At 35.9% G+C, this 26,593-nt stretch overlaps 1 protein-coding gene and 1 pseudogene across 1 annotated transcript; both read left to right on the plus strand.

Annotated features, from left to right (window-relative positions):
* Positions 1 to 7,402: 7,402 nt before the first annotated feature.
* On the plus strand, positions 7,403 to 9,095 carry LOC131079112 (CASP-like protein 5B1). Its single transcript, XM_058016995.2, has 4 exons — positions 7,403 to 7,427; positions 7,574 to 7,583; positions 8,247 to 8,379; positions 8,520 to 9,095. Exons 1-4 carry the CDS (start codon positions 7,403 to 7,405, stop codon positions 8,709 to 8,711), a joined length of 360 nt encoding a protein of 119 aa, XP_057872978.2. The 3' UTR covers positions 8,712 to 9,095.
* A 13,194-nt stretch (positions 9,096 to 22,289) lies between these two features.
* Positions 22,290 to 23,504, plus strand: LOC131079099 (probably inactive leucine-rich repeat receptor-like protein kinase At5g48380; annotated as a pseudogene).
* The last annotated feature ends 3,089 nt before the right edge of the window (positions 23,505 to 26,593 follow it).

Below are 26,593 nucleotides of genomic sequence, written 5' to 3' on the forward strand. Positions count from 1 at the left end.
ATTTATTAAATGAAGAAATGGTTGTATAACATTAATGATCACACTGAGAAGAATTATATCCAATACAATAAAATTTATATATGTAGTTTAAAAAGATAAATAATTTTTTTACTGTATACTATACAAATTGTATCCTAAATTTCCTTAAGCTATGCAAAATTTAAAGACACCCTGTAAACATCAACAAGTATGCTTACATAGTGTTCAATGTGCTAATTCTTAATGTTAGAGATATACACCACATGAATAGCCTTAATAATAAACATTGCCACCAGAAAACATAGATTCAATATGTATTAGCATGGAAAATGCATACAAACTATTTGACAAAATGACTATAGGAAATGTCATCTATTAATTAAAAAAAATCATATTCTTGAATATGGTACATAAGGGTTGCCTAGAAATAAATGAATAAGACTACATATTCTTGAAATTATATATACAAAATCTGTATTCAATATAATCAATCTTTAAGTTAACAAAATTTGTATTCAATGTAATCAATTTTTGAGTTAACCATTTTCATTGGTTATAATAAAATGTTGAGTTCAAATTAACTTGAATTTGTTTATTTTTATTTTTTTTTCACATTTCAAAATCAATTTACTTACATTGTAAATAGCTACTCGTAACAAAAGCAAATTTCATTTCTTACGATTTTTCTGCCTTCCAATATATTTCCAAAATTATATCTCACTATTCAATTAACAGTGTAGGTGCTAGTTAATAGATGATCTCAACTATTTAATCTCTATGATTTTCATTATATGTTTCAATTTTTGGCTGTTGGATCCCTTTTCAAATCCGCTAGCACAGAGAGGTTGCAGTTTGCAGAAACCTGTGAGCAAAAGTAAATATGAGCTCCATGTTTGGAGAAAATATGTTCGTGAGCAAGAGCTATTGCAGAAGCCTCGATTTTGAGGCCTCCAAAGAAGCGTAGCACTTAAAGACATCCCAGAGGGTAAACCCTTCCATGTGTTCCATTACCTCATCACTTGTGTCCCTTACATAACTTGGTTTTTATGTGGCAGCATAGTCACTTCCAAAACTTAGTACAAACTTAATACCCTCTATTAATTAATTTTTAATTTTATCACCTTGTCCTTCAAATTTTTTGTGTTCTATAGAACTTAAGAATTTTAAACTTATATGCATTTAATATTAATATTAGATTATTTTAATTAAAAAATTTTAAATTGTAAACTTTTTATCAACGTTTATAACAAAATTTAATCTAATGTTTAATTAAGAGTTTTCTAATTTTAAATTTCTAATCTCTAAATTTAATTTTTATGTTATCTGAGTTAGTACAATTGTTTATTTTTTTTCAAGGTGCAATGAAAATAATATAGAAGGGATTATATTTTTCAATCTAAAAAACAGTTATAAGTTTAATTTATTTTAATTTTTAATTTTAATAATAATTACATTATTACATATCAAATATATAATTAATTGATTTTAAGAAATCAATTAATTTTTATAGATGATGCTCTTGCATTATAAGATTTCTTTTGGCGTATTTTACATTATTTTTTAAATATACAAGTATGCTAGTATATCTTCATTTGTAAAATTTGAATTTGACAATTGGGAGAGAGTGTGATTTTAAGAGAGAATTGTGAAGGTACTTGAGATTTCTTGGAAGGAATGGAGCTTTTTCCACCATTTGCACAAGTTAGAGTTAGGAAGTAGGCTTGTGTATATTTCATTGTTTTATTTTGTGAAATGGTGCATGTTTATTGAGATTGAAAGAGTAATTGGATGTTGGATGGTTTAATTGTATTTGAGATGATTTTTTTTCTCTTTTTGCATTTTGTGTTTCTCTAAAGGAAAGATGTGGGGATTGGAATATTTTACTTTCATTTTAGAAATAGAATTTTTTATAAGCTTGTGAAGGTTTGAGATAGTGTTTTAATATTACTTCTTTGTCAGATTCCACCCTATAGATTGTAAGCCTAGGCATGTATTGTGGTTTTGAGTTGGATGAGGGAAACCTTGTTGAGATTACTTGCATATTTTGAGAGATAAGTGGTGATACTCTTGTTTGAAATGAAATTGGTATAAATGATTATTGTGGGATTACGACTTGTGAATTTATGAGGTTGTCAATTATGTTGGAAGAGATGTTACCAAAGAGATAAGTGTTTGCACATGATCTATGCTAGATTGTGGAATAGATTTGTTGTGTATGTATTCTATTTCTCAATTGGGGTAGTAAGTCCCTTGATAATCCATTCTCTCCAATGGAAAGTTGTAAGGTCCCCTTTCTAGCATATTTGATAAATTTTGTCATTAGCCCATTTTTATATGGTTCTATAGGCTAACCAGGACATCTAAGGGATCTTGGGGACATTTGTTCTTAGATAGTTTTAGTTTTAGGCAATTTCGAGGTGATTTGGTGTAGTTTCTGCATACTATCTATTTATAGTAAGTCAGTTATGGGCACCAATAGAGTCATTTAGTAGGCTAACGATTTTGAGGATAGTTGATGGATTTAGTTTTGATGAGCAACTCAATTTCATATAGCTCAGTGGGTTTAAATAAAATAATGATAAAGTTGTAATTTAATAAAGTTAAATTAAAAGATTTAACTTTATTGTTATTTATTATTAAAGGGCTAGATATAAAGTAAAGATGATTTATTTTAAAAGAACTGAATGAGGCCTTTATTATTTTGTACACCACATTAGGAAAACTAAAAAGTGACTTTATTTATCCCACATTGACTGATGGAAAGAGTGAGGCCCCTTGAGATTGTTATTAAAGCAAACTAGTGAAGCTCATTTGGCATGTTTAATTGTAGATTTTAGAAGTTTGCCTACAAGAGAGTTCTTTCAAGGGTTTGTGAGGGTGAAATCCCTCATAAGTGACATTCTCTATGCTATTGAGAGACATAGTTTGGAGGATTTTTTGGTGATTTCATCCAGGAAACACAACGGGGCTTCATTATTGGTTTGATATATACAGTTTGATCCACCGAGTGCTTAGGGTAGATTTAGATAAGTTTGTTAGAGCAGATTTGAGGATATTTATGACAACAAAAGAAGGAAAATGGAAGATTTTAGAGTTTGCTACAATGTTGTGCTATATTACCGCTATTATAGTAGTTTTTCTATAGTACACGCTGCTATAGTGATTTGGTATATTTTGGCTGATTTTAGTTTAAAATCAGACTTATGCATTTCTAGATGCATCCAATTTAGAGTGCCATTTGGGTGTTTTTGTGGGCAGTTCTAGAAAAAAAAAAGTCACATTTTGTGGGTATGTGTGATTTTGATATTAGATGATATTTAATGAACTGGGTTGTCTTTATTTTAGAGAGAAACTAAATATTTAGATTTACAAATATATCTAGAATTTTTAGCCCATTGAATTTATGAGTATTGCAATCACTTCTGAATAGTTTATTGTTGTGCTTCTTTTGGTAATACAAACACTTCAAAAAAACAAGAAACCCCTTTTACAACTTCTGTCAAGTTTTGAAAGATAAAATAAACAAAAAAAAATTTATAATAAAGAGAACAAGTCAGGTTGTTACAAAAGTTCCTAGGAAAGTTCAAGAAGATGAGTACCAATTCAAAGAAAGTTTTCTCATGAGGAAAAATGTCGCTAGAAAGGGAGACTCGTTTTCTAGAAATTCACAAAATGGGGCCCTATTTTTTAAAGTATATTTTTAAAAAAATAATGGGCCCTATTTTGTAATTTTTTTTTTAAAGTTCCTATAAACTCATTTTCACACTTTTAATAATGGGCCACCCATTACATTTAAATAATAGGGACCTACTCTAGATTGAGTCCCTGTTATTTAAAATTTGAAAACTAAGTTCACCCTGTACATTGGGTTTCAGATCAGGATAGTCATGGAAAGATCAACCCTTAGCCTTAGACTTGCAAGTACAAGGTTGGATCAATGACATAAAAAATTATAAACTTCTGGAATATGTCTAATGCCCTTTTTAAAAGATTTTTGTACGAAATTAATAACCACTATAGATTACATTGTGTACTAGGATTCAAATATGTAATTTTTTAAGGATTTGATTATTTTTTCTATTTTTCAATTAATTTGTAATGAAACTAGTCCAAAAACTTGAAATATCAGGTTTACTTATTTATTTAATAACTTTTTAATTTTTTTTTGAAAAAAAATATATGGCACCAATCTACACAAAATTCTCTTTAGAATGGTCACACATGAGGGGTTTTTAAAACAACAATTAGGGCCAATAAAAAAAATATATATTCAACAAAATGTTTTAAAAAATATCCTCACCAATCTTCAGTGACTTACAAATCTTTTTCCAAGAGGGTTAAGAAAAACTTTTATTTCGGTCAAATATCCAGTGGTTGTACACGTGTATGGTATGGTCTTGAAATAGAGAATTTCTAAACAATGGTTTTTAGAAATTGCTTTTGAATGCGAATTTCTATCATCTAGGTATTAAAATAAATTACATATTTGGAAACTAGACTCCAAGGTCATTTCATATTGCTAACTTTTTCAAGATTCAATATCTAAGTGCTTCACATTTTTAGGTCAAATATGACTAATTCTAAAAATAACACTATTGAACATCCAGAATACTAAGAGCGGAGGGGCGAATCTGTATTCCCTTGAACTTATTAAAACTTTTAATCAACCATCCACATAACATAACTAAATTGCAAAATTAAAATAAACTATAAGCAAGAACACAATACACTACATAACACCATAATTTATACGTGGAAAACCCAAGACGGGAAAAACCACTAAGAGGATTAGCTCCTAATATTATGTAACTGGTTACAACAATACAAGGTTGCTCACTATCAGATAGGCTCATTGCCCAGAGGATAACGACTCACTACCGGAGGATGGTTTGCAGCCAATATTAAAAAAAATGAACTGTTAATATTGCATCTATCATATGCATGAGTTACAGTTCCAATGAGGTGCATAATCACTTTCATATTAACATTCAGTGTACATAATCACTTTCACATTTGTTGTACATAATCACTTTCACATTCATTGTAGATCACATATAGTGATCAAAAGATCATGTGTACATCCTTCGCAAAGAAAATTTATATATATCAAACTATGTCTTCATGAAGTCGGCTTGACTGAAGTAAAGGTTAGCCCAAAAGCCTTTACACGCTACTGCTCAACAAATCTTATCATACCAGAGAAGTCGGCCAAAGCATAAAAGAGCTTCTCCATACATCAAGGAATATATGTAATTGATCAAATCTAATAAATTATTGATGATTCTAGAGGGGACCAGATCAAAACCTTCATGCTGCATTATGCCAGTAAGGAGGGTACAATATTACCAGACCCATAACTGTGCCACAACAAAACAATAGCACCTGAAATATTACATATAAATGTTAGACCAAATAAAAAACAAGTTCTCAAAATATTACAAAGATATATGGTATTGCAGAGCAATGTAGACCCAAAAAGGAATATGTTGGACCCAAGGGAATATTGGAGCTTGTGGGGCTCGAACTAGAATATGCTGAACACCATCTTTTGTGTTACTTGTTTGAATTTCCCCACTGTCCTTATGTGAAAAGCTTTTGCTGCGAAAGGATTTATTACTTTGAGAAAGAAATAATGTCTTTTAAAAGCAGATAGGACCTCTCCTGAGCTCAGAGTATTCTTATAGCCAATTGCACAATGATCACATTGTGCCTCAGCCATTGTAAGACCTCTCTATTTGTCTGCTTATCGCTCTAAAGTTCAGTAAACGACTTTGGAGCATACTCGTCCACCCACAACTGCTCATTTGTTGTTTGGCTACATAAAGTGGTTTGATCCCTCACATCTTCTGTGATAGCTTGGCAAGCCTGTTCAAACATGTACCTTTTGAACCTTTCAATGATAACATGAATTAACTCGGTCAAAGTCCTTAGGAGCTTCACTTTATATATTAGAGTAGCTACCATAATTTACAGTATTCCTTGTGAAATTTTAAGAGTAGCTGTTATTATTAACCACACAACTGTCATTACACTTGATCTAAACAATTCCATTTTATGCTCGCGACTTCCTGAGGAAATTGGAATATGTTGCTTATCAAAACTAGTGGATTCTGACAGATTTCCCCAAATATATCAGTTGTTTGATAATCTCATGAACCAAAACTCATGTTTATCTGCAGTTTCTACTTGTATATATATTATATTTCTCAGCAGGCCTTTCCATATTTTCATATGGAATCATTTTTTCCAATCTTCCAACAGGTATATCCACCCTGTATTCACTCTAGTTAGTCCTTCCATCAGAAGTTATACAGCGAAGGGGATGATCACTGCAGAAGACCAGTTTTTTTCGTCGATATGAAGAGTAATCTTGCAATAGGACCAGTGCTGGTGGACAAATAACAAGCAGAGGTCTTCAAAAGCTTTTCTATAGGATCAACATTGAGGCTTAGTTTGAATATATCCTCAAGCCCACCTTCTGCCTTAATAATCTGTATTGATTCCAACTTTGTGTTGCCCTTAAGCCGCATCACTGCATCAACAGCCAACACTGCAAAATGTTTATTTGTCCTGTGCAAGGATTTTGTATATCGGAGTGGTCATTGCAATCTTCATCATAGCTTCTGCATTCCTTTTATTATCCCAGACCCACCTTTCTTATTACGAGCATACTTAACAACCATTCAATAGCATCCTGGCATGGGTTTTGAATTAGCCAACATGAAATTTCAGATTAGGGGAGTTTAAAATTTTTAGTGCTAAAAAATAAGGGTCACACAACCTAAACTAAGTTTAAAGTTAATAACTTTGTTAACCTAAATTGGTTGTATACTGTAGAGGAAATGCAAAATGAAAAAACAGTAATCAATTGCATTTTATGTAAAAGCAGGCCGAGAACATGACAACAAAAAATAAAATGCAAATCATACATAGCAAAATATCAAATGCAGCAGAGAGGATGGGGAAGACAATATACAAAATCAGAGCAAGGAGGAAGACACAAAAAAAAATTTGTAGCAAGGAGGATGGGTAAGATACATTTTGTGTTCATAGAAATCTAGAAGATGAAACAGGGAAAATAAAATCATTTGTTAAAACTTAAGAGTGCACGTCTGCTCACTCCTTTAGTTGTGTTGCTCAACCTTCGCTTATCCCTATGCTTGTGCCGCTTAGGCTTAGCTTCTGTCTATCCTTGCTCATGCCATTTAGCGTCTTCTTAGCCTCTTGGCCCTTGTTCATGTTGTTTGTATTAATTGTCTACACATGACTATATTAATGAAAAAAGTAGGGTTTTCTATGTTTTCAGATTAGATCTTTCATTTTGAAAAATATTCACTTGGATACGACACAAACAACTAGGTTACTGAATTTAGATGCATGTTACATGGCTAAAGGTTTGTCCTCATTTTGAGTACAAGCGGGCATGGTACTTGAACCATATCATACTTGTACGTGTATAGGGTACACCAATACAAATAATAGAGCTTGTGTGAGAAGCCACCCTTTTTGTAGCTACAAAACTGTTGCAATTTATTTCCAGTCTAACTATGAAGGCCTTTTGCCAAACAGTTCACATACATTCTTATGTGCACAGTTTCTGGACTGTAATATGTTTGTGGAGTTCATTGATGGTTTGAAACACAATGCAAACAATCTTCATGAAATGCTCGTGGTTATCTGGATAGGCAATTTATCTTAACATTCTTCCCAAGTGTTGTGATGTTTTCACACTTCACCCCATTGCAAATGGGGATCCCCACTTTTGTTTTTGCTCTTTAGGTAGATGTTTTGCTTAGATAGTCTTAGCTTAGCAATAATCTCTTAGTTTTAGCCTTTGCTTATGAGAGGGTGGCGTATCAAGATCAAAGTTGTCAATTCGCTAATATTATCAAAAGTTGTCATGAAGCATGAAATAAAACAAACTTATAAAGTCTTTAAGATAGCAAATGCCAAGAAGTATACGTAAAATACTAGAAATATATTTGATTTTATTTGTTACGGATAAAAATACTTATTGGGGTAATCAATTTAGGGCAAACTTCTTTTTTCCTGATTACTCTGACGGCTAACCCATACAACCAAATTTCAGTTTCTACAGTTTCATGTGTATTATAATCTAGTCTTTTGAGATATAAAGTAATTGAATTTTATAGACAACTTCCTGCAAAGCTAATTAAATTGCTGTGTATGATTAGTTTTTCTCTTCTGATTGCCTGTGTGATATGTAGGAAAAAGACATGACCTGGATCGGATGGTTGTTTTTTCAGCTATTTGGTTGCTGCAATGGCCTTACAATTTTTGTGGAGCTTTATACTAGCAATTCTTGATTTATATGCATTACTCATAAAGAGAGGCCTTAACAATTCAGTATTGCTAAGCTTGTTTGTGGTGGGAGATTGGGTATGAAGATCTATTTCTCTCTGTTCTGTTCATGATTTTAGAAATTTTTTATCATGAGAGGATACTTGTCTTTGTTATCTCTGCACTTTGTAATATAAGTTTACGAAGAAGTTAATGACAATAAATTTTTCTGAAGGCAGGTCACTGCAACATTGTCACTTGCAGCAGCCTGCTCGGCAGCAGGAGTGACTGTTCTTTTTGATAACGATCTAAGCTATTGTGATCAAATACATTGCCACAGATATCAACTTTCTGCTGCAATGGCCTTCTTAAGTTGGCTATTGGTCGGAATTTCATCTCTCTTAACATTTTGGCTGTTAGCTTCTGAATAGCTTTTATTATAATTGATTTGAACCACAAGAAGTAAAAGAAAAAGGGCACTGTAAAGTAAGCTCCATCAAAGAAGTTAAGATAACCTGTTGCTTTGAACATGTATCTTAGAACCTCTGTCATAAGTTCAAGTGGCTTGATTCAAGGGTCTGCATATCCTACTCAACCACTAAGCCTTCTCCATTTAACCTATACAGTTATGACTGTTTGTCTCATCTGCTTCTTGTAGCTGTGTAAGAGGACTTGAAAATTGAGTACTCATATTTTTTCTCCTCATTAGCTTTTGGGGCAACGCTTTGGATTGTGAATAGTTTATAAGGTGGCAAGTTGAAATTGTATTTGATCTTATATTAAATTATAAAAGGAGTCTATTCCAATTCACAGAAGATTACAGTTTATTTATATTTGTGTATAGTAGCTGATATAGAAATATCTTTAATTAACAATCAAAAATCCTAGTTTGGTTGTGGAACCTCATTTGTTTGGTTCTGTTAAATGGAAATTCTTTCCTATGAAAATTCATTTTTAACATAAGGATGCAAAATATTGTTATTTAAGCATGATCTAATTTTAATAAATTGACGTGTTAGCATATAAATGGTACTGATTTAATTATCCTCATTTGAGAAAGGCCTCTTTGAATGACTAGACTGGGGAGATTGGTGAGGATGGAGTAATGGGTTGCCTGCAAGGCAGATTTAAAGATGCAATTGAAGATTTAAATTTTTTACATCAAAGTAGCAGCTCAACATAAAACCAGTTACAGATAAGCAAAAACACAAGAGCTTACATATGATTACAAAATGTATCACCATGAGAAAACTTACAGCATTTTAAAAAGGAAAAAAATGAAGTAGAAAAACTTATTTAATTGCCAGCCAATGTCTATGTTGTTGAAATAGTAACAAAAACATGAAAGTGTAAGGTTCAAATTTTCTAACACACCTGTGGGCAGTCATACCTTTTGTATCTTTACACATTAATACTTATTTAGACGTTGTGATGATACATTTGTGGTTATGGTAGTTGTTTATTGATTTCATGTATGTTGACAGGTGGTCTTTAACAATGCTATGGTTTTAAGTTTAGTCTAGTTAGATGTTAATTTGATGTAGTTGAAAAAATTAATTTAGAAAATCTTAATTTCATATGTTGCTAACTATTTTATGTGTTGGTTGTAATAAATGAATTTTATTTATAATAACTGTGATTGAATAATTATATGTCATAAGTATAATATTATAATTAGATGTTGGTGTTAATAATAAAATTTTAAAATTGAATTAAAATAGATAGTAATTGAATTTTTAATTAAATTGATACATTTTATGTTATTCAAATTGTGTGGTTTAATACTCTTTATGTTATTTAAATGGTGCTGTTTAATCATTACGGATTATGGTTCTATTTTATCTATATTGGTAGTATGCAATTTATCTATTTGATTTGTTCAGCGCGTATCAGGTGTGTATGAGTTAATTGAATGTATAGACATGTGAATGGTGCAATTTAATATTATTGTGCTTTGTCTATTGTTTTTTTATGTTGAGATTTAATGTGCATAATGAGTGTGTAGAATATTGCAGGGTAGGCTAGCAGGAAGCATTGCCAAAATATGGTGTTAATCGTGTGCAGAATATGACAGGTTGACAGGTTTTGCTAGTGGGAGGCATTGTTATTGATTTTATTAAAATTTAATGATTTGATAAATAATGTCAAATGATTTAAAATGGTCTTATTTGGTGAAACTTAATTTGAAGTTTTGGACAATTTTAAAAAGTTAGAAAATATGTAATTTTCAATTTTTTTTATTAAATAATGTATTAATAGATGAATAAAAATACATTGCTGAAGGGTAGTCAAAAGACTATCAGTAAGACATTAAACAACACTTAAACTAACAAAAAGATATTAAGAACCTAAATCAATTAGATAACAATTAGTCAAAAGACTAGAATAAAAACCAAAATCCACATCTTCATTACATCATTACATAAAATTTAAAAACCATAGGAAATCTATGAGGACTAGACTAGTAAGACAAAAGAAAGCTAAAAGTAACAACTATGATTTGAACTAGAATAAAATATGAAACCGTATGAAATACATAAACTCTTTGGAGTGGTGTTGAAGGACTCAGAGTTTAATATTATCCAAATAATTTCTTTACTCAATATGATCCTTGGTGTCTTAAAAAAAGTAATAATTTGATACAAAATGTCAAAATAAAACTTTTCTCGTATATTGATTATTCAAAAGTTATTGAAGATGTTGCTTAAAATGACAATGTCAATAGTTAAAATTCGGCATGCAACTTGAGACCACTATGGAGTGGATCCAGAGAAACCAGAGAGTCTAGAGAATCCAGAGAATCCAGAGGTCCCATAGAAATCAGAGGAATCAGAGCAACAACAGTTTTAAGAGGAGTGACTAGACATGGAACTCAGTGGGCCTTCCTCCACGTTTGGCTCAGCTGGGCACCTCCTTCAGTCGTAGCTCTGCTTGTCCTTGGTGAGAAAAAGAACAAAATCTTTGGGAAAATAAGAATACTAAAGACCTAAACTACAAAAGTTTGAAATGGCAGAACCATGGAAAGCCTCGAAATGTTGGTTTTTCTTGTCACCCAAGGTCCCTCCCTTCCCAGAATGATGTTTCTTCTAGCTTAGACTCTTGGGCAAGCAAAGTGGCAATAGGTCCAAATAGCATTCCTCTTCAAACAAGGAAGTCCAACTTTGCTTCAGCCAAAGAGGTCCTTCCCTTCCAAAAATTGACTCATTCTCAGCACCTTCATTTCCACTTCAGGGTTCCGAGAGAGCCGCCTAGTCACAAAGATCATGGGGTTTTGGGTTTTAGAAATTCCTTTCCTCCTTGGCAAGCCCCCCTTTCGATCATAAGCACCAAAAATGGAATAGGAAAGGCATGGGGAGTAAGCTTTTGGGGATATCAAAGAAATCATGTCGTGGTGGACTTCCTCTTTCCCAGGAATGATCTCGATCAGACCATTGCATAATGATTTTTTCTTTTCAGAATGTGCAGATTTTATGCTGAAAGAAGCTATCATTAATGGTAGCCCTCTCTTTTTTTAGGGCTCGACCTTCCATTTCTTACACTGGAAACTAGGCTTTGACCCTACTAATCACAAATTTTGGAAATCTCCTATACAAATTTCTCTAGTTGGTCTTCCATCTAAGTTTTGGTGTCTAGAGGCCATTTTGAAGATATGAGATGCTTTAGGATCTCTAGTGGGTATTGAGGAAGACTTCCTGAATGGACTAAAGGGAGATGTGGCTAACATCTATGTGGAAATAGATTTAAAACAAGGCTTTTACAATGAATTAGAGATAATCTAAGATGTGGGTAGATGGAAGAAGAAAGTTTAGAGTCTAGGAAAGGAGACTCCTGGTAAATGCATCCTCCGAAATCAAATAGTCCACAACTGCTCTATGGATGCTTCTAGAGGTGCAATCTCTCCCCTTCAAATAGTTGTTGTTCTAAAAAATGATGAAATGAATCTTCACATGGAGAACAAGGGATTGATGCCTCCAACAGAGCCGCTTGTTCTAGATGTTGTTCTAAAAAATGATGAAATGAACCTATAGATGGAGAACAAGGGATTGGCATCTGCAACAGAATCGCCTGTTCCTGCAGCCTCATGCTATATTCAAAATCCAAGGCCCTCTCGGCTATCAAACGATTTGATTGTAAACTTTAAATCTCAGTCACTCCCAGGTTCTGGCTCTCCCTCTTCTCCCCACCCTCCTCCATCCTTTCCCCTGCTCATCCTGTCTCTCATTGTTAAGATCCAAAGCAACAAGACTATGAGGAGTCTATTTGGCCAAAAGAAAACCCCTTCTTTGATTAGGGGAGTCTTCAATTTATTTGTTTAGAATCCTAGAAAGGTTTCAAAAAGAAAGAACAAAGTTAGGCGAAGGAGAGCAGGGGGTGCTCCAGTTTTAATAGAATCAAACACAGGTAAACTTATGTCTCTAGCTAACATTTTACAGGAGGAGGATGTTATTGCTAAAGACATAAAAACATATATGGAGGTTGAAGGTGATCTCTCTCTCTCTCTCTCTCTCTCTCTCTCTCTCTCTCTCTCTCAGATGGAAAGGCATCTCCAGTTAAAGTCCAAGCCAATTTGTCTCTTAGCCCTCTGCCTTCCCCCTTGGAGCTCCCCTCAAAGGAACTTTTTGATTGCTTGGCTTCCCCACTAAATGATCTTCTATCATCAAAACAATGCTTCAATCTTTTAGCTGAACTCCCCAACCCTCTTATGATGTCACCTTCCTTGATGCCACAAGATTTGGAAATGCACTTGGATCAAAAGACTCAAAGACTTCTTCAAGATTATATGATTAATGATGAGGATATGGATTTGGTTCTAGATACTCCCTTAGCTGTAATGTATTTGAAGATCAAGTAGAAAAGGAAACTGAGATTGAATAAGTTCATATATGGAAAGAGGAAACCTAATTTTGGCTCCTCTCCTCCCAAGAAGGGCCACAAATCTTTGAATGAAGTAAGAACTGAAGAAGGGGCAGCAGAGAGCCAATCCAAAATCACAGACCTTTGGAAAGTAGGGAAGGGAAATACCTTTCCTGAACAACAATAAAAATCCTTTCTTGGAATGTTAGGGGCCTTAATGCCCCTAAAAAACAAAGGGTGATTAAGAGAAGGATTCTCTTGGTCAGAGCAAATGTTACCCTCCAAGAAACTAAGTTAGATTGTCAGCAAGCTGTTTCCTTTGGTTTGGGAATTAGCTCCCTTTTTCAAGCTTCTCTTCAATCAACAGTTGCATCAGAAGGGGCCTCTGGGGTTTAATGATAATCTGAAAGCCTTCTCAAGTTCATGTGGAAGGTGTTGCTTCCAATAGAAACTGACTGCTAGTAAAGATCACTCACAAACAAACAGTTCCTCTTTTATCATCAACACTTATGGACCAACATCTCCTCAAAACAGGCGGCTCCTCTGGTTATCCCTTGATGGGGTCATATCCCAGCTTTCAGATCAACAACTCATCATAGGAGGTGATTTCAATGCAATCAAGTATGCGTAAGACAAAAAGGGAGGCATTATTAGGTTAGAAAGATCTCAACAAGATTTTAATGATTGGATAGATAGGAATGAGTTTTAGATATTGACTCAGGGGACTCCTTTACATGGACAAACATGAGAAAAGGTTTTAGCAACATTTCAGAGAAAATTGATAGATTTTTCTGGTTGGGGGATCTTAGCTATTTTCCCTTCTCCTTTGAGTGTTTGGTTCTAGCTTGTTAAGGATATAATCATTTCCCCATTATGCTATCCCTTCAAGGAGTTTCTGACACCTCCAAATCTCCTTTTAGATTTGAGAACATGTGGATGAAAGATCCAAATTTTTTAACCTTGATAGAAGACTTGAGGAAAGAAGAAGCATTTGAAGGCTCCAAACTTTATTGCTTCATTTCAAAGTTAAAATATGTAAAATAGAAGTTGTTGTAATGGAATTCCCAACATTTTAAAACCATCTTCTCCTCCAAAAAATCTTTAGAAGAGAGGTTGGTTGTTCTAAATGTAAAAATTATTTCTGAAGGCATGGATCAAGACTCCTTTAAACAAGAAAAGAATCTGCTCACGGATTATGAGGATATCCTATCTAAAGAAGAAATTTTCTGGAAGCAAAAGTCTAGAGAAAATTGGCTCTGGATGGGTGACAAGAATACTAAGTTCTTCCATAATGTGACAAAGATTTGTTGGAGCATAAACAGGGTCTTAAAACTAGATTTGAATCAAAACCAAACTATACATGACCCTGAAGAGATTAAGAGAGAAATAATCTCATATTACTCTACTCTACTAAACAACATAGATGGTTCACATCTTACAGAGCAGGGAAATTTCTTGGCCTTGATTCCAAAGATCATTTCAGATGAACAAAATCAAAAGTTAAATGAGAAATTTTCACTGGAAGAAGTAACTCAAGCTCTTAATCAACTTCCTTCTGGAAAGGCTCTTGGCCCAGATGGATTCCCTACTAAGTTCTTCAAGTAATGCTGACATATTTTGGGACAAGATCTTGTCGAGGCTCTAGAGTTTGCAAGAAGATCAGACAATTTGCTCAAAGAAACCAACAATATGTTCATAGCCCTTATTTCGAAAAAGGAGAAAGCTTCTAAATTAGGGGACTTTAGTCCTATTTCACTTTGCAACACAGTCTACAAAACCCTCTCAAAAGTCATGACAAATAGAATGAAGCCCCTTATGGCTTGCATTATATCAGAAGACCAGATTGGATTTGTCCCTGGTCGCTCAATTCTTGATGGTGTCATTGTGGTCCAAGAAGCTATCCACACTTTTCAAAATACGAAGAGACTAGGTATGATAATCAAATTAGATATCTCTAAAGCTTATGATAATATGGATTAGCGATTCTTATGCAAAATAATGGAGGCTTTTGGTTTTGACAAAAATTGGATTAACTGGATATTTGAATGCATTTCTACGCCCAAATTCTCAATCTTGATAAATGGGAAGCCAACAGGTTTCTTCTCCACCTCAAGGGGCATCTGATAGGGGGATCCTATCTCTCCATATCTCTACATTATCATGGTAGAAGGTCTAGGGAGGGCCATTAAATCAAAACAATCTAACAATCTATTGGAAGGAGTCAAAGTAACCTCAAACTTTGTTGTCACACATCAACAATTTGCAGATGATAACCTCTTGCTGGGTGCAGCAAAAGTCAAGGAAGCAATTCAACTAAAAATTCTTCTAGAATCCTTTGGGAAGGCCTCAGGACAAACCATCAACAAAGAAAATCAAAAGTTTTCTTCTTCTCCACCCCTCCCCCCTAGAGGTTAAGATCCAAATAATTTTGAATTGTAGATCAAGCATCGTTCCTTGTATACATTTGGGCATTCCAATTGACAGAGGATTGAGGAACACTAAACTCTGGGACCCTCTTAAGCTAAAGATGGATCAAAATATAAACTCCTCGAAAGGGAAATGCCTTTCATGGGCTGGTAGATTAGTAATGCTCCAAACAGTTATTTCGGCCCTTCCTATCTACCTTTTATCCTTCTTATCCCTAACGGTTGGTGAAAATTCAATCATGATCAAGAAGATGAGAAACTTCTTTTGGCAAAACACTGAAGAAAAACAAAAAAATTGCCCTAATTTCATGGGATAAAATAATCAAATCTAAATCTATGGGGGGTCTAGGAATCAAAGTTCTTCGCTTGCAAAACAAAGCTTTAGGAGCTAAACTAGTTTGGAAGTTCATTAAAGACCCCAAAGCAATATGGGTTAGGATGATGGGAACTAAATATTTAACAAATGGGGATCCTCAAAACCTCCTTAGATCTGATTTTCATCCAAAGGGTTCTAGAACTTGGAATTTTATTGTCTCTTGTAGAAACTTATGTTAGAGTAATCGGGTCTTTACTTGATTAATTAAACAACATCATTTGTTTAATTATTTAAGTTCCCTTTATCTCTTTTACACTTAAGCTAACATTAGATACATAATAATTAATTCTTTTATTAATTATTATGTGCAAGCCTAGGGTTTTCCCTTTTAGGGTTTCTTGACCTATTAGAGGTTAATTCTTTTCTTTGTATCTTGGATTGATTGATTATCACATTACACATTTTGATGATTATTGAGCTCTCATCTTTTTGAGCATATTTTCTGTGTATTTGTTTTTCCTTTGTTGCTTCCTTGCTTCTCCTTGTAACATGTTTATTCATCTTGCAGAGATCATTTGGGCTCCTATGGTGTTTTATTTCTCAACTCTCACATAGTATCAGAGCTTCAAATCTGTAGCTATCTATTTTTGTTTTGAGATTTTTTGCATTGGAAACAGATCTGGGGTTTTTCAGAAGTTTTTTTATGCACCTAGGGATAGGCCTTTTTTCTGAGCACTTTGGGCCTAAATAGACCTGACCATCGTGCTCAAAAGGCCCAGAAACCCCTATGGTCATATAAAACTTGACCATTTTTGACTCCCGAGTCTCTGGGGGTATTTTTTCTTCAGTACTAGGTCTTACGACCCTGACATGTAGTTCGCGATTTTATTTTTTTTCAAAAAAATTGGCTTTTTACGGCATGCAAGCTGAATGATTTTTTTTTGATTTTTTTTTTTTTTTGAAAAAAAAATTCAAAAATTACAAAAAATCAACAAAAAACGGCCAAGTTTCAAAAAATTACAAAAAATCAACAAAAAACGGCCAAGTTTCAAAAAATTACAAAAAATCAACAAAAAACGGCCATTGTCAGAGCGGGCCCCCCTGGCTGCCGCAAGCTCTGCCACTGTCAGAGCGGGCCCCCCATTCCTGTCGCTGACAGTCTCCCTGCCGGTTTCGGCCCCCTCCGACCCTCGTCGGCACCTGCTCTTTGGCCCTTGTCGGCCCCCTCCGGTCCCGCCGATGCCCACCCCACCAACGCCTTGCCCTACGGCCCCCACTGGTGCTCTCCCTGCCACCGCCAACCTCTCCCCCCCGCCACCGACCACCGTTGTGCCACTCGACCGTCACCAGAGCGTCGCCCCGCGCCGCCCACGGGCCACCTCCGCTCGACCTTGCTACTGTTGCACCTCCCTCTTGCCTCTTTTAGGAGGGGTTGGTTTTTTTGCCATAACTTGGGCAAACAGAGTTATTTTTTCAAAAACAAATAGGCATCGAAAAGATGGTTCTAAGCCAAACCTCGTGGTGTTGGAATTTTTTTTCAACTTTGCTGTTTGACTTTACTTTTTCCAATCAAAGTGGGGTCTCTTTTTTGCACTTTTGGGGCCGTAGAATAAGCATTCGAACTCCGTTTTTCGAAAAAAAAAATATTTTTGGAAAGCTTGTTTTGTGTAATTTCTAGCCATATGAGTTTTCTTTCCAGATTCTTCTCCAGGAATATTTTATTCAGTTTTTTTTTCATTTTCAGCACTCTGGTAAATATCTTGGTTGTTTTAGGTCTTAGGATCTCTTTCTCTGAGTAGGATGTCTCGGTTTTGCCTGTTCTTTCCTTTTCTAGTCTTCTTATCATTGTAGAATTTTATTTATGCAAACACACTGAGATAAAGTGCCATCATGCATTGTTTACTTGGGATCTTGCACATCTTGTGCCTTATTGTACATGAACTACTTATAAAATGCCATGGGGGGTTGATGTTTGTCTTTTGTTTGCCATCTGCCTTTGTCTAGTGAGTGTTCCTTCCATGAAATTATCTTCATGATGTGTGTCAAGTGAGTGTTCCTTCCACGACACTGTACTTTCACTGCACCTTCGCTATTCCTGGTTCTTCGTCATGCAGTTCTTGTTGGCCGTTCTTTTTAGTGTACCTATCCCTCTCCTTTTTCAACATTATGGGGAGGTTTGTCCTGTTGGTTCTAATGCTTCTTTGGTTCAATTGATCAGCGCTTCAGGCTTTGGTTTCTCATGCCATCTGTATCTTCGAGTTCAGTTGTTTGCCTTTGTTTGCCATCTGATTTGAGTAGTGTCATTTCAGGGCACTAATACAGATTATAGTCTTCTCTACCTGGTCATGTTCTATTTCAGTGGAGGTTCTTCAGATCAGCAGTTACTCTTCGACAGTGTTTGTAGCTATTTCCTACTTTAGTGGTGTTCTTCTTTCTTTTCCATCTTTGTTTGGAGTAGAGTTTTTTTCCCACGTGGTTTTCTCTATTTCTTTGGTTCATAGAGATTTGGATGTATTTGGGTACCTGATCAGGCCTTGTTGTCGGGACCCATCTTTCTTGCTTTTAATAGTTGTTCTAGGTTTTAGCTTTTCCCTAAGTCTAGCTTAAGGGGGGGTGTTAGAGTAATCAGGTCTTTAGTTGATTAATTAAACAACATTTGTTTAATTATTTAAGTTCCCTTTATCTCTTTTACACTTAAGCTAACATTAGGTGCATAATAACTAATTCTTTTATTAATTATTATGTGCAAGCCTAGGGTTTTCCCTTTTAGGGTTTCTTGACCTATTATAGGTTAATTCTTTTCTTTGTATCTTGGATTGATTGATTATCACATTACACATTTTAGTGAATATTGAGCTCTCATCTTTTTGAGCATATTTTCTGTGTACTTGTTTTTCCTTTGTTGCTTCCTTGCTTCTCCTTGTAACAGGTTTATTCATCTTGCAGAGATCATTTGGGCTCTTGTGGTGTTGTATTTATCAACTCTCACAACTTAATTGTAGATTCCTTGTCTTGGGATATACATGATGCTTCCTCTAGCCTCTTTTGGGAAGACTCATGAGGAGGATACCTGAGCATTGAAAGCTCTCTTAACATTCCAATAGCTAAGCACTGGCTTCAACAACACTGGGGATCCCAAGTTAGCGATTATATGGTCTTCGAAAGGACCTCTAGCATGCAAGGATGGAGCTGGAAGCCTATGGAAGGATTGCCTATTCCAATTGTTGGAATCAATCAGCTTCTAGACCTTATAAGAGTAAGAAATATTAATCCTAGAATAGGCAAAGATACTCTCATATGGGCTTGCTCGAAAACAAGTCAATATAATGCTAAAGATGGCTATAGGGTTCTAGTTAACCGTGGGAATCAAGAAGAACAAGATATTCCAATTCAGCTCTTTTGGAGTCGTAAGATCATCCCAAAAGTAGGAATCTTTGCATGGTTGGCCTTCAAAAAGAGGATTCTCACTGCAGAAAGATTTACTAAAATGGGCTATGAAGGACCCTCGAGATGCATCTTGTGAAAAGCCCTTGAAGAGAGTTGATCACCTTCTCTTGAATTGCCCTTTTGCCTCAAAATGCTGGCGATGGCTTTGTGAAAAATTGGGGTGGATATCAGCCCTTCCTAATGATATAGTCTCTCTTTTTCAATGTTGGCATCTTCCTTCTAAGGAAAGCACTTTAAGCCAGATTTTGGAAATTTCTCCTTCCTGCCTTGTTTGGGAAATTTGGAAAGAAAGGAATCAAAGACTTTTTGACAATAAAGAAAGGAGATTTGAATAAGTTTTAACCTCAATTGAAACCTCAATTGTTGAGACAGTAAATTCCAAACTAGCTTTCTCAATAGATTTTCCAAAATCTTCCCTTCTTGGGATGATAGTATAAGAAATAACTAGCAAGGAATCAAGATTCTTCCCTCATTTGGGGAAAAACCTAATGCTCGAAAGGAAGCTATATGGTCCCCCCCTAAGAAGGGTTGGTTCAAACTGAATTTTGATAGAGCCTCCAAAGGTAACCCAAGTCCTTCAAGTATAGGATATGTGGTTAGAGATTATTTAGGGTCAATTATTGAAAAAATGGCCAAGCCATTGCTACCAAATACCAATAATATAGCATAATTCAAAGCTTTGCTTCTAGGCCTACTGGATTGCCTCAATCATGGGATAAGAAACATCATAGTAGAGGGAGATTCAGAGATAGAAATCAATGCAATTAAATTGAAGAAAACCCCAAACTGGCGGCTACAGGAAATTCTGGATAGCATAATTGACAATTTGGCTATATTAGAGCAATACGAGGTTAAACATATCTACAGAGAAGCGAATACATAGGCATATGCTCTCTCAAAATCTGCAGTAGAAGGCATTTCTTTTCATTGGTGGGAGTAGGACGACAATCGCCAGGGTTAATCTACAGAGTATTTCCATTATTCGCTAAAGAGACTATCAGAGGCAGACTTTATTTTTAATCTATAGCAGATGGCCTTCCATTGATCTGGTGAGAGAAGGGAAGAAGTTCCCAAGGTCAACCTTCAGATAGTTAATCTAACTTGCCCAACAATGGTTTCTTGTTTCTATTCCTCAGGCATTAACTCTTACGCCAAAGTTGGGTGAAACAACTACTTCTTTGAATTCAAACTTTTCTGCCACCTTTAAGAATTGAAACTGACATGTCATCTCTGACGTCACCTAATCTTGGCTTTTCTATCAACGAATTTTCCCACTCTCATCCCGAAAAGACAGCCTGCAGTCTGTCGTCATTCTAAGTACGAGGCATGCATTGTCTGTTGGATAGAGATTAACTCTTTAGCCGAGAGATTTGGCATGATTTTAGATAGATATTCTTCGCCACCTTTGCAGGTGAATTCATTGCAAGGCATTTCTCATTAATGCATGTTGAAAAAAGTGCCTTCTAGCTTTTATTCAGTTTCCTCTGCAAGATTATCAACTAGTTTATCTCCACAATCGCATACATAGAAGATCAAGCTGCTACAGATTCTCGAAGCTATGTCTGGTGAGGAGCCATTTGAATTTATTATGATTGTTGACCCTAGACCAATCTCATGTTTTGGTGTGAACACTCCCATCTCTCTCTCAACCTCCATCTGTCAAGTCTCCTTTAGCAAAATCACGGACCTAAGGCTGAAGAGGCTCCTCCTATTCCCCGAGCCAATGGTCATCCTAGCCGTTAAGCTCATTCTTGACAGTGGGCATAATAGCAGGGAAGAATACCCCTAAGACAACACCAACATCTCATCTCGGTTTGTCGCCTCCCTCATGGATCTAAAGATTGACAAACAAGTAGTCTGGACCCTTACCAAAAGACTATTTCCTAATGACATTTTGCTCGAACTGCAAGAGGTTCTTAATAAGGCGCGACATGATTCAAGGGCTCCTCGGCTGAGCAAGATAATTTTTTTCAACGTCTCGGGCGAGCTGATCAAATTCTACCCATTTCTGCTTGAGCTTATTGACAAGGACCTCCAATAGCACAAAACCTTTGCAAGCATGTGCCTCAAATTCCTAAAATGGTGTTTTCTAGGGGATAATCCAAAAGATTTGGGTAGGGAAGAAGAATTTTTAGAATTTGCCAAACTTAATGGTGTCTTTCCTCCTAAAATAGAAGCAAAGGACCCCCAAGCAGTACAGAGTAGGCGAGGTGGTAGCAGAGGTTTTGGTCGCGCTTCTGCTCATGGAAGGGGTCGTCCTCTATGTAGAGGGTCTGGAAGAGACCGAGTTCCAATGCCTCCATCTATGCCAGAAGAGGAATCTTAATCAGATAGGTGTTTAGTTGGGGTTTTTCCTTGTTTGAGGCTATCTCAGAGCCCTTAGTTGGTTTCTTTAAATTCTCTGTTAAAATAAAAACTTTTCATTTTCGTAGCTTCGAACTTTTAAAATTTTTGAATGCTTTACGAGGTTGTTTGATAAGGATAAACGTATGTAAGTAAAACTCTATATTCACTCCAAGCCCAGAAATTTTTTGGGGGGCTTTGGAGTTGGTTTTCCTTTTCTATGTATATTCAGGGACATAGTTTCATATTTTCAGTCTTTAGGCCCTTGGGCTTTTTTAGGAAATGTGAAGTTCATGCTGTAAATTTTCATTTGAATCAATATATCAATCTGACTATGCCTTTTATCAATAAAAAAAACTTTCCCCCTATATTCAGAGAGTGAACACGGTCATTTATTATTTTAAAAGAGGGTTGGGTGCATGAGTTGGAGAGTTGTAGTGTGGATGCACCCCCTTAGATGGAGGGGATTGACATTACACTCCTTTTTATAACCTCTCGCGTGATTTGGGAAGTGGTTGGCGTTTATCAGTCGTAGAAGGATGTAATCAATCTTTCTAAACGAAAACCTCTCTTACACGTGTTTGATGTCCTCCCTGGCAGTAACGATGGGCAGATAGATGGAAATGGAGCGTCCATTAGCAATTAGTGTTTGCATTACAGTAAACAAGATGATCTCAACTTTTTATCCGATAGAATTTATTGTATGAGAATTTTGGATCGAAAAATTGTCTCACGCCCGAAAACAATTTTATTCCTTATTGATTGCAGTAGCTAGCTAAAAAACCATTTTCAAGTCACCGGGCATTTGCCTTCTATCAAATCGAAGGGTGAAAGATTGCCGCTAATAAATAGCAGTAAATTTCATTTAATGTTGCCAGTTGTGCTATGTACTGCTTCAGCTACAACGTCCCAGCGAGCCTGTATGTAAGTCGAACAAAGTGAACGGAAAGACCGATGGTTCTCTATTAGCAATCAAAAGGTTGCAACCATCTGCACAGACTAACAAGAAATCCAAGTCTGAAATGATTACTCTAGGCAAATGCGTCACAGAAATTTGGTTCCACTTTTTGGCTACTGTGTTGCAAAAGGAGAGAAGCTTCTAGTTTACATGCACATGCCTAATGGACCCTTGGACGAAAAACTTCATGTTGTTGAGCCAGATGGTAATAGTATAGATTGGCCCAAAAGGTTAAAAATAGCAATTGCTGCAGCTAGAGGATTGGCTTGGCTTCACCATAGCTGCAACCCTAGGGTAATCCATAGCAATGTAAGTTCTAAATGTATATTATTGAATGAATATTATGAACCGAGGATAACAGACTTTGGGCTTTCTCGGTTGGTAAATCCTTTAGAGACCCATCTTAGCATATTTGTCAATGGTGATTTTGGCGATTTGGGTTATGTAGCGCCAGAATACATGCGCACCTTGGTTGCCACTTTGAAGGGGGATGTCTTTAGTTTTGGGGTTGTTCTTCTAGAGTTGGTTACTAGACAGAAACCTGTTGAAGTTGAAAATGTACATGAAAGTTTCAAGGGTAATTTAGTAGATTGGATCAGTAATCTTTCAAAACATGGTAATGCTCAGGAAACCATCGACAAAGATTTGGTTGGCAGGGAATATGATGCAGAGCCTGTACAAAAGTTCTGGAAGTGGCTACTAACTGTGTTCTTTCTCCAGACAAGGAGAGGCCTTCTATGCATGAGGTTCACCATCTGCTAAGAGCTATTGGTGAGAATTACAACTTTTCAGATCAGCATGATGATATGCCTATTGTATCAGATGCTGCTGAGTGTGATTACTCAAATGAGCTTATAGTGGCAATAGAACCAAAGTGAAATTCGGCTATAGCTAGTTCCTTGAAGTTGAGTTCTGGGTCCTTTCCGTCAAAACGATCTATAAGCCTCTCCGTGAATTCTGCATATGAAGTTATTTGATCATGGTCGAGGGTGACCGTTCCATGATGCCACCATTCATGAGCGACTCCTTCCAGGTGAAGTACTGCAAATTTGATAGCTTCATCTTTAGGCATCGGGTTGAGCTGGAAGTAGGTATCTACTTTTTGTACCCAATCTCATGCCGAGGTTGCTTCGATCCCATCAAAGGATGACAAATTAATCTTACCAACCTTGTGTTTGATATCATAGTTGTAGTAGCCACGACTTCTACCGCCTGAGCATTTCATCTGGAGTTCAACATAATCCTTGAAGGATATATCTCCCTCAAGATTTGCATCCTTCCAATCTTGATTCAGTTGTTCTTGCAAATCCTAGAAAGTGGCCTCTTTCTCCCTGCAGGGTGCTTCTGTTCTCTGGGGAAATGTCAGCATTAGTGGCTAGAAATGGGAGCGCTGTGGGTTTGACCTTCTAGTGACCGAATTATCGTCATGATCTCCATTTCTTTTACCTACGGCCAATTGTCACAATGTATCCTCTATGATTTTTTGTCGTTATTCCCCTCATAATTATTTCATTGAGTTGAGCTTGGCTTCTGGTCAGCTCCCTTAACAGTGATATAACTTCATTGGTAGGATCCTGTGGTTCCCCCATTCTATTAGCAGAATGGTACCTCCTTCTGGTGTACACCTGCATCCACTACCCGACAGGCTAGCAAGATCACTAGCTTTGATACCACTGTAATGTTCCCTACGCTGTATAGTGCCTTTAGACACTACTCCTCATATAATGATGATCACACGTGTGCTCCTTGTGATGACCGTATGGTTCGCTCCCTTGATGTTTGTACAATATACCCTCCCTGACTGTACAGTGAGTATTGGGTGAGTGTACGGTAGATGTCGTTCGGCCATACGGGGTGTATGGTAGTGGCCGTATAGTGGGTGAATACCCGTTGGTAGATGTTGTTCGACCATATAGGGTGTACAGTAAGGGTCTGTACGATGGGTGAATACCTACTGAGTTCCGCCCTCAAAGGCCTCTGGATACTTTGTCTGTTTGATGTTGTACAGAGGCATGAAATGACTTATTGTTATGCTAGACACAAGAAACTTAGATGAAGATTCGCACATACAAAGAGAAATTATATTGATAAGATTCGCACAACAAATTTCACACTCCAAACAGAAGCAGAATAGGGTGAGGGATGAATCCCACCGAAACTGTGGATACCAAGTAGGGAGGGTCTTTCACCTCTGAAATGGCAGATAACAAAACTCCAACAAGAATTCACACAACAAAGAAAAATACCAAATTTGCATACCTACAACAATGACTAACTCGGCCATATATATGGGCTCCAGGAAGTTTCGTGAAGGATTACAAATGGGCCAACACCAAAAAGTTTATAACTAACTAATTAATAAAAGGGGCCCGAGATATATTATGAAGTACGGGGCTGTACAATAAATTATTTAAGTTGAATATTTAATTATATCGGGGACATTACACTAAATATATATGCATATTCCTAAACAAGAAAGGAAGAAGCTTGATGAAAAGTAAATACAATGTATTCTTCCTAGATATAGTATTGAATTTAAGGCATATCTTCTCATGGTTCCCAAGACAAAGAAGATTTACATTAGTAGGGATGTAATTTTTTATGAGAAGAGAGAGTCAAGTTTTCCCACTTCATCACGTGCTATAGACAGTGCTCCTATGTTCAACATGGATGGTAAAAATGATGGAAACGTTGATAGTTAATCAACACCCACCAATATCACAAAACCTTTACCAAAGTGGCACACTAGTACCATTCGAGATGCAAAGATAGATGGATTTCCATACATTTCCACTTCAAGTCCAAGGACTCACAACTTGGCTCGCAATGAGGTAAACTTATCTCTAATGACTACAATTGTTGAAAATTTTGAGCCATATAATGTTAAGAAAGCACTAGAGTCAAAGCCTCAAGTGGAAAGAGGCAATGGATGCAGAGTATCAATCTTTGATGAAAAACAACACTTGGGAGCTTGTTGATCTACCATCTGGTAAGAAAGCTATTGGTTGTAAATGGATTTTTAAATGCAAGTATAAATAAAATGGTAGCATAGATAAACATAATCCTAAGCTTGTAGCCAAGGCTTATGCCTAGAAAGAAGGGATAGACTATTAGGAAAACATTTCTCCCTTTGCAAAGATAAAAGCCATTAAAATGATTTTTGGCTTTAGTTGCCCAATTTGGTTGAAAATTATACCAAATGGATGTAAAAAGGTGCCTTTTTTAATGGAGACCTTAAAGAAGAGGTCTACATGACCCAACCAGAGAGATATATTGCACTTGGTAAAGAAGAAAAGGTGTGCAAGCTAATCAATTCCCTATATGGTCTCAAACAGGCTCCTAGAGATTGGTATATCAAGATTGATGAGCATGTTCTAAAACATGGTTTCAATAGGCATCCATATGATCCAAATCTCTACCTCAAAGATCAAGAGGGGATATTGTGATCATTAATGTATATGTTGATGACTTGGTTGTCATAGGTATCTTAGAAGAAATGGTTGAAACAACCAAGAATGATCTCAAGAAGGCTTTTGATATGACAGATCTTGGACTATTACAAACAAAACACCATATCTTTGTGTCATAGAGGAAATATGCCAAAACACTACTTGAGAAATTCAGAATGATGGATTCCAAACCCATGTCTACACCTATGAAATCAAGTTTACAATTATCTACAACTAAAACTTCTTCTCAGGCGAATGCAACTCTCTATCGTCAAATGGTTGGAGGTTTGATTTACTTGACTTATACTAGACTAGACATTAGTTTTTCTATTAATTATCTATCAAGTTCATGTAAGAACCAAAAATGTCCCATTGGAGTGCAACAAAAAGGGTCTTAAAGTATATACATGGTACAATGGATCATGTTTTAGAATATAAAAAGAATGATCAATTCTTCTTTACAAAAAACAAAAATGCAAACTATGTAGGTTCTATTGATGATAGAAAATTCAAATCTGCA

The sequence above is a fragment of the Cryptomeria japonica genome, unplaced genomic scaffold (genome assembly GCF_030272615.1).
Source record: "Cryptomeria japonica unplaced genomic scaffold, Sugi_1.0 HiC_scaffold_618, whole genome shotgun sequence".
Lineage (NCBI taxonomy): Eukaryota > Viridiplantae > Streptophyta > Pinopsida > Cupressales > Cupressaceae > Cryptomeria > Cryptomeria japonica.